Source organism: Schistocerca americana, chromosome 7, assembly GCF_021461395.2.
Source record: "Schistocerca americana isolate TAMUIC-IGC-003095 chromosome 7, iqSchAmer2.1, whole genome shotgun sequence".
Lineage (NCBI taxonomy): Eukaryota > Metazoa > Arthropoda > Insecta > Orthoptera > Acrididae > Schistocerca > Schistocerca americana.
Window position 1 is genome coordinate 317,797,160 of NC_060125.1, and position 14,233 is coordinate 317,811,392.

General features: G+C 39.1%; 1 protein-coding gene across 2 annotated transcripts in view; it reads right to left on the minus strand.

The window, feature by feature from the left end:
• Positions 1–5,387: 5,387 nt before the first annotated feature.
• LOC124622572 (ATP-dependent translocase ABCB1-like) overlaps positions 5,388–14,233 on the minus strand; it is a 163,805-nt gene continuing 154,959 nt past the window's right edge. For both annotated transcript variants that reach the window (XM_047148320.1, XM_047148319.1), the window contains 2 exons: positions 11,547–11,693; positions 5,388–6,020 (listed from right to left, as the gene is read on the minus strand). In XM_047148320.1, coding sequence (XP_047004276.1) covers positions 5,820–6,020; positions 11,547–11,693 — 348 coding nt within the window. In that variant the 3' untranslated portion in view covers positions 5,388–5,819. The remainder of the gene's footprint in view (positions 6,021–11,546; positions 11,694–14,233) is intronic.

The following is a 14,233-nucleotide window of genomic DNA, read 5'->3' on the forward strand; positions in this document are numbered from 1 at the left end:
TTTTCCTGCAGCCATTTTGTCTTAGCTTCCCTGCACTTCCTATTTATTTCATTCCTCCTTGACTTGTATTTCTGTATTCCTGATTTTCCCGGAACATATCGATAGTCAAACGAATTCACATTTCCTAATTGAGGAAATCCGTCTGTCTAGATCTCTTACTGTTCCCAAAGACATTAGTAACTAATGATATATCCAAGTCATTTGATATAATTTCAACAACAACAGTTCCCATAAGGATTAGCAATTAATGGGATTTCCAACTCATTTGCTGCATTCGCAACGAGTCAGGTGACTGACCCTATACGAAACGATGAAAAAGTTTCTGTTTTATCGCGTTGCTGATTCACCCTGTAAGTAGAATCCTGCCCGAAACTTTTAAGTCTAGAATAACTACAACACATTATACGTCACTATAGCACAGCCTTGCTTTTGGAATATTTGATTTTATTGTGTTTCATTAATGTAATATTTTTTAAATTTATTTACCCATCATGAATTTTTCTGTTCTGTAAACACTGCAGGCTAAATATGAGAAATCTATTTGTTATAAATGATATTTTAACTGAAAAAGTGAAAAACGATTTTGCCATATGTGTTTAGCTGGCACTCTGGCAGTTTCAAAGACTTTGTGTTATACTGAGTCACTGATATTTTCTGAGTGGTAGAAAACGAATATTTTGGAGTGTAGACAGTCTCTGATAAGAACGCAAACGTGTGAGATGCGCTGGTACAGCACATACAGATACGTATGTGAGCAGTAACTCCTTTTGGTTGTGAGAGGCGCTGTAATTTGTAATCGCCAAAATACATTGGTTAGCTATAATAACGCTTCAAGAGTAACAAAAGGAAGAGTGCTGCTTGACTACAGCAATTGGAAGGAATATTTCCATTCTACGACGAGATATAATGAAATACGAGCCACTGTTCTGTAGATTTATTACTTTGTGCCCCAGACAAAGCTGTAAGACTGAACCACTTACTGCTATAGGTTTTGTGAATGACTTGCCAGGGTACTTGAGATGTGTACAATATACCTTGCTTCTGAAGTTTAATCATAATTTCACAGTCATCACCAACCCAAACCATTATTATTTTAATATGTTGTGCTATGCTATATTGTCAATACCACGTTGTGAAGAATAAATGTAGTTAATACTGTGGACAACAAATATATCAGAAAGTAAAAAACCGTTTTTTCTTTAAAGTTCATATTGTTGTCATGTCAGTTAATGTAAACTATTAGCCAGATTTTGAGCAACAACAATATGTACCAAATTTTGGAGGTAGCGCTATCAAAACTATTGAAACAATTGATTCAGACCAATTATAGCAAATTTTATATCTATTCCTGCATATTACTTAATTTTATATAGTTGTGGTTAATTTCATTTGTAAATGTCTTGGATGTCCTATTCACACTTTGTCATGGGATTTTGCAATCGCTTTGTATCGATTAACGTTAAACGAAGTGAATTTCAAGCATTTGGAAAAGTTTTTCTAAGGAAACTCCTAATAGTGACGATTGTAGTGAGGTTATGGAATGTCATTTTTACCATTCGACGTACCACTATAGTGGTCACAGTTTTCATTTGGTCTATCATTACAGTAAACTGCTATAAAATATTGAATATGACTTTAAGTTAACAGTAGAACTGCGGAACATATTGTATACCTAGAACTGACAATGCAGTTATTTTGACTGCTACATGAAAATTATTACTTTCGTTCTCATTACCGGAGTTTAAAATGTATAATTTAGGTTTATACATCTAAAATAAAATGGATTATTTAATTTTTCTCCAATTTAATAATGTTTCATTTATTACAAACTAGAATTTTAAAAACGTTTTATCTGATTAACGAACACAGTTTTTATTTCAAATTCTTTTTGTAAGGAAACTGACGTATTTATTGTCTACACATTATTATAAAATTAATTGCTGTGATATCTTATGTAGTGCACTTATGGTCATGAAATATGTTTCCCAAATCCACATACCAAAACACATTTGTAAAACACTGACAGACTTTTTCTTCAGTTTACTTGCACTCAATGATGTGAATTACATATCTTTTGTAGCAGGAACTACATATCACGTCCATGGTTATGTCCTTTGAACGAGAACCACACACTCACCGTTTGCACTTCTTGCAGATATAACTTGTCTTCTTCGTACACTTCTTCATTTGACATTGTCTCCTCATTTTATTTCCTTCCACAGAGTTCCCAGGTTCAGCTTCCGTTTTCACCAACTTACCTTTCGAGCCATGTATCCCATACGAAACTCCTCTGCGAGCATAAGGATATAATTTTGATGAGTGATCTTCATCCCTGTTACTTCCCTGCATATGATAGATGCCAATTCAAGAGTATTATAACATACATGAACTGGAAATCAGCGAGCACCAACTGGAACAATGTGTTTTATTGTCATTTGATCCACCACATCAACACCATACTTTTATTTTTGTAGAAATCCATTGTTCCTTTTATTTTGGACCAGTTTGAAGTTCAACTTTTGAATACAAAGTGCTATACAGAAGCACATTCTTGTGCTATACAGTAAGAGTGCCACTGGCATGTTTGAAGAGATCTGAGTCGTAAAGATTAGCCTTCATTGCCTTCTTAGCATTAGGGATTCCTCTTCTTCATTGAACGATTGTTCCAGCAATGCTAGTACTATAAGTTCTCAACCTCTCACCCAGTTTCGCTGCTGTAAGAAAATTATCCGTAGTCACGTTTCGCCCCATCTTTTGAAACGGGTCCATCAAGTTCATTACTACACTTTCAGAAAGAGTTTCGTGACGTGATCTGTGGTCGTCTTGTCCTAAATAAGGGAAATCATTCCACAGAAACTTTAGGTCAACGTCGACATGAAGCCAAAATGTTGCACCAAATTTATCTGGTTCGTTTGGCGTATTCTAAGAGAATGGATACATTGTTGTTCTTGGAAAAAGCTCTTCATTAGCAATCAGATTTATTTTCACCTGGAATGTAGGTCAAATGGCAATTTTGAATAAATTTGTTCGAAACTTTTGATAGTAAAGCGAATTTATCTGTCTTCAAACGTTCTGATCTTGTTTTTCTAGCGTCGAAGCGCAAAAATCTTAGAATTTCTCCTAAGCAGTTTCTCCCCATAATATCACTGAAGAAAGGTTGGCCATACTTTTTGGACCACACAGATCTTTAATTCCAGTGCTACTGGCTACAATAACACCACGAGCATACAATAAAGCAGTAAAAGCTTCCAGTTTCTCCAACATTACACTCCACAATTTATTTCCTAGAACATGTTTTGCCTCTGTTTCCATACAGTGTTTTATGTTTTTCAGTATTGATTCATCAGTAAACAGGCTCCCGGCACTCACTCCACTGGCACCAGTAATATACCACTTTGAGTATGATGTAGGTCCTGGATTCTTTCTCACGATATTACGACTCGCCAATCTGCCAGATGTGGTCTTTCAAAACTCTGCTACAGACCACTCCGTGAACAATCAGTACCCAGCAACGTATTACAGAGTCCTGGGAGGCATGTGTTGATCTGTCCCTTCTGATATCTTCTTTTACATGATACATTTTCTTCTGCTGTAATATAATAATAGAAAATTTCCAATTAGAAGGGTCCCCTCAGAGCTATTGTCACCTAAATCGTGAATTTTATGCGAAAGTTTAATTCTGGCATGTAAATAACGCATTTCATAACTATTTCTAACCTGGTTGAACAACAACGTTTTCAGCTAATCTGATTCACTGCTTCCTGAGTGATTGTTTGACAGTAACTTTCCCAGTTCACTTAGGTCTTCCGCATCTAGGTCACATTTTGCTTCAGACTTATCGTCTGGAATATCATTTAAGAGAGCAATCAATTCTGCATCGGTAAGCGACTGAGATGTGCGAGCCATGATTACTATGTTGCTACGAGCTAAAGAATGACAATATGACTGGAGACGCAGAGACAATCAAAGGACATAAGTAAATTGAGAGAGTTTCATTATTATGCGTATTATTGCTGTTTGTAGACTGGTTGTTAACAGATTGAATCTCAACCAGAGGAAAGAGGACATTTTGTAGGACCTTTCATTAAAATAATCATTACTTTGGTCAAAATGTCCGCTCTCGCTGTTATAGGTGCACTAGTTAACAACGTCGTAACAGTTATTAAAAAAATAAATGTATGTATTACAGGTGATTCTGATCTTTAACTTGGAAAAGTCGCTGAAGCTCATTGCAATAGGACAAAAACTGCAGTCAAAATACGGTTTCTAAAACGTGATGCGGTTATTTGGACCGCTCTGCCGGTTCAAGTGTTAACAATTGTCTTAACCCTGAATACTAGAAGATACTGCCATGCATGTGGTTACTGATCTCGTCAATAAATGTGTTGCTGGGATTGTTTTGTGAACTCACGTGTGACTGTAACCATATGTTCTCCGAAATAGATTGTCTGCTATATGATAGGTGACCTATGTATGTCACTTTGTAATTGTAATTTCACTAAAATAGAACTTTACTTAATGAGAGGTTCAACCATAGACTGGCAATGGTAAGGAAATCGTTTCTGAAGAAGAGAAATTTGTTAACATCGAGTATAGATTTAAGTGTCAGGAAGTCATTTCTGAAAGTATTTGTATGGAGTGTAGCCATGTATGGAAGTGAAACATGGACGATAACCGGTTTGGACAAGAAGAGAATAGAAGCTTTCGAAATGTGGTGCTACAGAAAAATGCTGAAGATATGGTGGGTAGATCACACAACTAATGAGGAGGTACTGAATAGGATTGGGGAGAAGAGAAGTTTGTGGCACGACTTGACTAGAAGAAAGGATCGGTTGGTAGGACATGTTTTGAAGTATCAAGGGATCACAAATTTAGCATTGGAGGGCAGCGTGGAGGGTAAAAATCGTAGAGGGAGACCAAGAGATCAATACACTAAGCAGATTCAGAAGGATGTAGGTTGCAGTAGGTACTGGGAGATGAAGAAGCTTGCACAGGATAGAGTAGCATGGAGAGCTGCATCAAACCAGTCTCAGGACTGAAGACCACAACAACAACAACAACAACAACAGGTTCAACCAACAAATCGATTTTGATCTTTATAAAAAACAATTTTTGCACTCAGTCTTCAGAAAGCCAGGTTACTCAGATTCTATTTTCGTATTAGTTGTACGCTTTTCCATATCGTTTTAGTTGATTTTCTTCAGATCGATGCGTTTGTGACAAGTCAAATACACATAACCACAGTCGATTATTACGTATATTGGATGAAGTGGGAGGGAGGATTTTGTAAATGCAAGGAATTAAATATTGCACTGTACTTCAATAAATATTTTATTTGTACAAAAATTGGTACACAAAAACATAGTTATCAAATTAGAGATACAATAAATATCAGATAAATAAATAACAGGAAAGTCATTTCGAGAAAACACTTGGCACAAAAACACCACATGCAGTACGTGATGAGAAGTATGGAAAAAACTGCCCTCATTGAATGCATAACGGTATAACGTCCCACTACTACATATTCGTGAATGATTGAAATACGTTTGGATAAAAGGATGGTGACAGACTACACAAAGTGAAAGATTAACAGAGAAGAACATTTTATTTGTGTACGTATTAAAGGCAAAGCAGAATGTTTGTGGGTCAGGGGAAAATTACGTTGACGTGTGGAAGTAGATGTATTGCAAGGTATCGACACGGATTAACAGATGTTTCCCGTTATCTGGAAGAGGACCGAGGAGTGAACGGCTTCTTGACCTACTTCCTCGTCAGCTGTCACTGGGTTAGCGGACTGGACGTGGTGGCCCATCGGGCTACCGCCGCCCTCCTTGCAGGCTGTGCAGTTTGTGGTAGATGCCTCGCCGCTGTAGCAGCTCCGAGTGCTTGCCCAACTCAGCCACGCGGCCTTCATTGATGACGCAGATGACGTCAGCATCCTGGATGGTCGTCAGCCGGTGCGCTATCGTGATGCAGGTGCGCCCTTCCTTCGCCTTGTCGAGCGCCTCTTGCACTACCTGTTCCGCCAGAAGAACGACACTTGTAATCTACAAATTATGGTCCACGTAGCAAATGAAGAGAAACACGTTGGTCCAAAGCTTGGTTCCATTCATAAAGGTATATACCAAGGTGTAAATTAACGATATTGATCAAACTTGGCGGTTATGTTGGGAGGTCTAAATAACACAAGACAATTTTTTTTCTTTTTGCTGGAAACGAGGGTACAAAGTTATATTACGTGTACAAAGGTAATTCCTGACAATTCTAAGTGAAAACATAGGCGTAACGTCTAAGATTCAAAATCACTGAAAACTCTGATTTGAAAAAATGCCGATAGACTAAGATGAATGTGGTTATGGAAGTAAGCAGTGATTTCCTGATGAAACTGATTCTCATTATATGTGGAACAGCTCATGTTGTTGCTGTTGTGAATTTCAGTCCAAATGACTGGTTTGATACAGCTCTCCATACTACTTCATCCCATACAAACTTCTTCATCTGCAAGTAACTACTCCAACCCACATCCTTTTGAGTCTGCTTAGTGTATACAAATCTTGGTCTTCCTCTACGATTTTTACCCTTCAAGCTGCCCTGCAGTACTAAATTCGTGATCCCTTGATGCCTCACAACATGTCCTACCAATCGATCCTTTCTTCTAGTCAAGTTGTGCCACAAATTCCTCCTCTCCCCAATTCTATTCAGTACCTCCTCATCAGTTACATGATCTACCCATCTAATCTTCAGGATTCTTCTGCAGCAGCACATTTCGAAAGCCTTTATTCTCTTCTTGTCTAAACTATTTATCATCCATGTTTCAAATCCATACATGGCTACACTCTATACAAATACTTTCAGAAAAGACTTCCTGTCACTTAAATCTATAATCTATGTCAACAAATTTCTCTTCTTCAGAAACATTTTCCTTGCCATTGGTGTTCTACATTTTATATCCTCTCTACGTTGACCATCATCAGTTATTTGGCTCCGTAAATAGCAAAACCCATCTACTACTTTAAGTGTCTCATTTCCTTATCTAATTCCCTCAACATCTCTGATTTAATTCGGCTACATTCCTTTATCGTCGTTTTGCTTTTGTTGATATTCATCCTATATTCTCCTTTCAAGCACTGTGCATTCCATTCAACTGCTCTTCCAGGTCTTTGGCTGTTACTGTCAGAATTACAGAGTCATCGGCAAACCGCAAAGATTTTATTTCTTCTCCATGGATTTTAATTCCAACTCCAAATTTATCTCTTGTTTCATTTACTGCTTGCTGAATATACTGATTGAATAATATCGAGGAACGGCTACAACCCCCTCTCAGTCTCTTCACAACCACTGCTTCCCTTTGAAGCCCCCCAAGTCTTATAACTGCTATCTGGTTCTTGTAAAAATTGTAAATAGCCTTTCACTCCCCGTGTTTTAGCCCTGCCACCTTCAAAATTCAAAAGAGAGTAATGCAGTAAACATTGTCAAATACATTCTCAAAGTCTACAAATGCTAGAAACGTAGGTTTGCCTTTCCTTAATCTGACTTCTAAGATAAGTCGTAGGGTCTGTATTGCCTCACATGATCCAACATTTCTACGGAATCGAATCTGATCTTCCCTGAGGTTTTTCCATTCATCTGTACAGATTCGAATTAGTATTCTAAAGCTATGACTTATAAAACTGATAGTTTTTTATAGACCCTCTACATACTCTTTCACCTTTCTGCTTTCCCTTCTTTGCTTAGAATTCTTTCTCCATCTGAGTTCTTGATATTGATACAAGTGGTTCTCTTTTCTTCAACGGTCTCTTTAAGTTTCCTGTTGGCTGTATCTATCTTACCCCTAGTGATATATGCCTCTACATCTTTACATTTGTCCTCTAGCCATTCCTGCTTAGCCATTTTGCACTTCCTGTCGATCTTATTTTTGAGATGTTTGTTTTCCTTTTTCCCTGCTTCATTTACAGCATTTTATATTTTCTCTTTTTATCAATTAAATTCAATATATCTTCTTTTACTCAAGGATTTCTACTAGCCTTCGTGTTTTTACCTACTTGGTTCTCTGCTGCCTTCACTATTTCATCTTTCAAATCTAACCATTCTTCTTCTACTGTATTTCTTTCCTCCGTTCTTGTCAACCTTTACCTTCAGCTTATCCAATCCAGATCGAATCTCTTTACTTTGCCCACTTTTTGGAGTTTCTTCAGTTATAATCCGCAATTCATAACCAATTGATTGTGGTCAGAGTCCCTTCACCATCTGAACAATTTCTTTTATTTCATCATACATTTCTTCAATCTCTTCGCAAGTTGGAGCTAGTTGGCATATAAACTTGTACGACTGTGGTAAGTGTGGGCTTCTTGTCTATCTTTGCTACAGTAGTGGGTTCACTATGCTGTTCGTAGTAGCTTACCCGCGCTCATATATTTTTATTAGTTATTAAAGTTACTGCTGCATTAACTCTATTTGATTTTGTAGTTAGAAACTTGTATACCCCTGACCAGAAGACTTGTCGCTCCTGCCATAGAACTTCAGTAATTTCCTCTCCATCTAACTTTAATCTATCCATTTCCCTTTTTAAATTTTCTAATCTACCTGCTCGATTAAGGGATCTGTCATTCCACGCTCCGGTCCGTAGAACGCCAGTTTCGTTTCTCTTGGTAACGATGTCCTCCTGAGTACTTTCCGACCGGAGATCCGAATGGGGGACTATTTTATCTCCGGAATATTTTACCCAAGAGGACGCCATCATCATTTAACCATACAGTACAGCTGCGTGTCCTGGGGAAAAATTACTGATGTAGTTTCCATTTGCTTTCAGCCGTTCGCAGTACCATCACAGCAAGGCAGTTAGGGTTAATGTTAGAAGGCCATATCAGTCAATCATTCAGACTCTTGCCCCTTCAACTACTGTAAAGGCTGCAGCCCCTTTTCAGAAACCACACGTTTGTCTGGCCTCTCAACAGGTACCCCTCCGTTGTGGCTGCACCTACAGTTAGGCTATCTGTCTCGCTGAGGCAAGCAAGCGTCCCCACCAAAGGCAATGGCAATGGCCATGGTTCATGGGGGGGGGGGGGGGGGCATACAACTTCGACCATTTTGAAATGTATGTTGTATTACAACTACTTAGTACTCTACAGCATCCTTACAGATTACAAATTTGAATTTTTTCCCATCTTTTGCTACTGTCAAGAATGCTGTCACAAAGAACTTTGCCTATCGGAATTCACAATAATATTTCTGTCATTCATATAGGCAGCGTTATGATCTTTATACACTGCTGTTTCAATTGTCTTTATTGCGTTACCAATGACACATGATATGGAATATTATTTAACCACGAAGATTTTCAGGATTAACAACAATTTACTTAAATTCTATTTGGTTATACGTTTAAAGAATGTGGAAATGGGAATGAAGTCTCATGCTTCTTGACAGAGCGTAGGGGAACGATAAGGGAGACCAGCACCACCGTACTAGGCAAGGTCCTAATGGAGGTGGTCTGCCGTTGCCTTCCTCCGACCGTAACGGGGATGAATGATGACGATGAAGAATAAACAAAATAAAACAAGTAACTTTCTGTCATATTTCAGTGGCCTCTCTCAGGGTACAGACGCAGATAGAGCTGTGTTATATATCTTATGAGTCTACGAATTTTATTGTATGGCTGATGAAATATTAGTTCATAAGACACTGTTTTTGGTTTTTAAACATGTACAATTATAGCAGCAAGCACTGCTTTTATAATCACAACCTTCTATTAATGCTACATGCATTTAATACTGGCGTTTCGTGTAACTGTTACACAGATGTTAATTTGTTTCGTGCAGAATGGGTCCACATCCACTATGAATAATTACAGGATTTCATTTGGCGCCTAGAATAATTTTTAGCAGTTGAGGTGACTTCCATCTAAAATGTTAATATCATGAGTGTGCTATCATACTCACTTAAAACATGTTTTATAATTTGACCGTATATATTTGCAAGATGTGTCCGTCTCTTTATAATTAGAAGTGTAAGGAGAAAACGGAATGATAATAAAATGAAAGCAAAATTTTGAAGGAGACGCTCTACATACTAACGCCACCAGTCAACTAGAAGGTACATCTCTGTATAATTTTTGAACCGGTTATTAATTTAAGCCCTGAGTAGGTATAGATTTTAATTTTTTAACCGGTTATTAACTTATAGATTTTAATTTTGAAGTTGAACCTTGTCTCGCAAGTTAGGTTTTGATGAGTAAACTCTCTAAAATATCTTGTAACTATTAAAATTTCAGGATTCTAATGTTACATAACAATACCTTTTTACACTTCATCTTCCATCAACGTTAATTACTCTTATCAGATGATGACACATCCCGAAATATCATAACCGGCAAGAATATTTTGCTTAGTAATGAAGAATGTCTTATTCATAAAATATTAAGGGCTCTCACATTACCACCATAATCTGCTTTTGGTGAGTAACACGTAATTGGTGACTAGTTTCGGTGGCAAATAGTTATTTAAAGTCCATTTAATTATGAATTATAACAAATACATCTTGGTAGGATAGGTTAACATGTAATGCGTCTTATTCGAGTTAACACTATTCTTGGATATGACATTTTACCACCAAGATATATTGATTACAATGTATGTTAACACCGACTTGAAAATGTAGCTTACCACCGAACCTAGTGTCGAATGAAGTACCAACTACTAAAAGGAGCTTACAGTAGTAACGTGAATATAGTGCAATGAAAACGAGCTGTCGAGCACGTTAAACAATGGGAGGGAAAACTGAAGTGAAGAAGTTAAAAATTGTGTGACTCATTGCAGACGTATACAACAATTAACCACGCAATAAGAGCACTTTAGCAATGATCGTCGAATCGGCTGCATATGTAATTTTATTATATATATATATGAATACAGTAACTTGTTCTCGAAAGAACAGTTACTGTTGATAACATCAACAGTAATGACAGATGTCAACAACAGTAATCTGTTCTTTCGAGAACAGTTACTGTATTCACATATAGAGTTAAAAGGCTACCCAGCCATTGACCTTCATCTGTGCGAATGCGCACAGGTTGCCCAAACTCTTACGGGAATCGCCAAAGCGTGCACGAGTAATGAGTGGGTGGGCAAATGTCTGTAAGGTACAATACATAGGTAGAATTGTGGACAGTTGGGAATGTGAGCCTCACGGGAAGCGTGCAAGGGATAAGTCCCTGCAGTCGCGCTATTCGTCTGTGTCCTCGGTGGCTCAGATGGATAGAGCGTCTGCCATGTAAGCAGGAGATCCCAGGTTCGAGTCCCGGTCGGTGCACACATTTTCAGCTGTCCACATCGAGGTATAACAACAACACCTGTCGGCAGCTGAGGTTGTCAGTTAGTCATCATGTTATTTTGTTATTCAGGCAGAGAGTTCTTTTCTTGTCGCCTGTAGTAATACAGAGAGGCTGTAATCAAAGCTGGTATGCGCTGCCTTAAGGCCAAATGCAGCCCTGATACGACAGGTGTACCGCTGAGATAATCAGCTAATCAGATGCCGGCGCCACTCACCTTCTCGCTCTCAGCATCGAGCGCCGAGGTGGCCTCGTCGAGTAGCAGGATCCGCGGGTTGCGGACGAGCGCCCTCGCGATGGCCACGCGCTGCTTCTGCCCTCCGGACAGCTGCGTGCCCTTCTCCCCCATGCGGGTTTCGTAGCCCTGTGGACAGACAGCGATCGCTTGCAACAGCAGTGTTGCCACGCATGGCTTTCAGCTTAGTGGTCAACCGCTCACATTACTGACACAAGTACCCTGCAACACCCTTAACAGTCGGATGAAAGTAGAAAAACCAAACATCCTTACCTCCGTGCCTAACGTTTCCAAATGCAGGATAGATCATTGGAGACTATAAATTCTCAGAAATCACTCTAAGAAAAGGTACAGGGATCGTAGAACCACCAAATTCGTTATCCGATGCTGTGTTTTTATCAAGATCCAACGATTACTATGACAGGAATACAGAAAGGCCACATAAATTCGAAAGCACAAAAGCAATTTTAAGTAAATAAAAGAGATATTGAGTATGGTGTCGTACGCTGTCGACAACACGCAAGTCATTCAGTGTCAAGAGGTTGGCAGTAACTCATGTGGTGCGTAAAAGGATGCCACATCCACGCCTGCCCAGACCGATAGCGGAGTTCACTGCGTACATTCGAGGCCTAATACTTAGCCTCACCTCTCTGTGTATTATCTACGCCGAATTTGCGTGTATGAAGGAATTGCTGGTATACAAATGGACTTTCTGAACTGGAGCTGAGTAAATTACAGTTAATAACATATTAGGTGTGCTTATCAAATAGTTCAAATGGCTCTGAGCACCATGGGACTTAACATCTATCAGTCCCCTAGAACTTAGAACTACTGAAACCTAAGTAACCTAAGGATATCACACACATCCATACCCGAGGCAGGATTCGAACCTGCGACTGTAGTAGTCGCGCGGTTCCGGACTGAAGCACCTAGAACCGCTCGGCCACAACGGCCGGCGGTGTGCTTATTATTATTTTGCTCCCTGTCTCAGCAAGCACCTATCCCTAGCACCCATTCCTGGAGCGAACCTATCTCTTATTTAGACAAGATGTGTGTGTTAGCAAACGGCGCCAACTCTTCCACTTTACAAGCTGCGCAACAAGTCGTCGCGACTGCGCTATCTTCGCCAGCGATCTCATGAGGTCACGGTGTGTCCGCTGTTTGGATACATATGAACTGTTCGTTTTGCTGAGCTTGTTTCAGTTTTAAACTGCTACCTGAGTATTTATGGACGTCTCTAGCACAGAAATTAGCCTAATGCTTATACCATCAATTTCACTAGACAGATCTTGCGTTACGAAGGGTGAAGGGAATTTAATCACTACCATTTTTACCTTGTACAATTATTTAGCAACATCACAGAAACTGTTGGTGTAGGGGAAAGGGGGGGGGGGGGTGGAAGAAAGGAAAGGAAATTGAAGGGACTGGTCAGATCAGCTGCATCGGAACTTTATGTGAATTCAACGGTGATGATTCAAAATGCCTGCTGGACAGAGACTCGAACCCGTGGTCTTTTGCTTTCTAGACAGTGGCGACCACAGTGTTTATCGCAACTGCACGGACTATTTCGGTACGCTCCCTGCTGATCGACATTCCCACCTACCGCGACCTCTCCGCGACCCCCTCCATGCTCAAAAAATTTTGATTCCTCCTGGAGGTCGAACGTAAACGTGCATCAGCAGTGAAGGTTGTGCATTCATTACCCATCGAGGTGAATAAATTATATGGTGTGTAATCTTTCAAGCAGGTCCGAAAGAACAGACACCAGACATTCGTATATTTAGTCATCCACGAAGTGAAGGAAATTATAGAACTGTAGTGAAAACGCAGAGGAAAAAGCTAAAATGACACAGCGTATATACGTCGTAGGCAATCTGCCGGAAAGCAAGGAACAATTGGGTAGTACTGGCAAAACGAGGTGGCGGAGACGTTTAGTTCATACAGCAGTAATGATAGCAAAGAAAGGAATGTTGAAAAGTAATATAAATAACGGACAAAAGAGTCGCGAAGAACAAGTGGAAGAAATGGCCAATTCCATTTGTCACAGTATTACGGGCGATCTACCCTAATCCAGCGCCTGGTCGACCATGGATGGCTTGCACATAATTATAAAGACGACCCACAGTGTGAAAGCGTTCTGTGTAATTGTAACACAATGAATTATTAAAAAATGGAGATAGATTTGAGCAACTAGCTAACACAGCACTAACCACAATGAAATGCGGGAAAGTAGACTTATCGTCTCGGATGATTGAAAAATAAACTAGCTAAGAATATCATAGATTGAGAAAAGTCAGTAGTCAGTTACGGTTCTTTTAACGACCTGTCTGTCGGTTTTGCTGTCTCCAGTTTATTTTTCCAATTAATCGTACACACTGTAATGGTTATTACACATTCACATTACGCGGCTAACAGTATTCATGAATAGAGAGAAAAACACAGATCATTTGTGGTAACTAAGGTCTGTTTGCACAAAAATGTTCACATCACATTCTACCAATCAAATTACTTTGATCAATGTACAAAGGCTAGCTGCTACTCAAGTACGGTACAGATAAAATTACAAATGTAATCATTAACAATCCGAAAACAAATACTGGAAAATGCTTAACTGAATATCAACACTTCTGTAATATTCTCACGTACCACACTTTCTTACTTATGTAAAT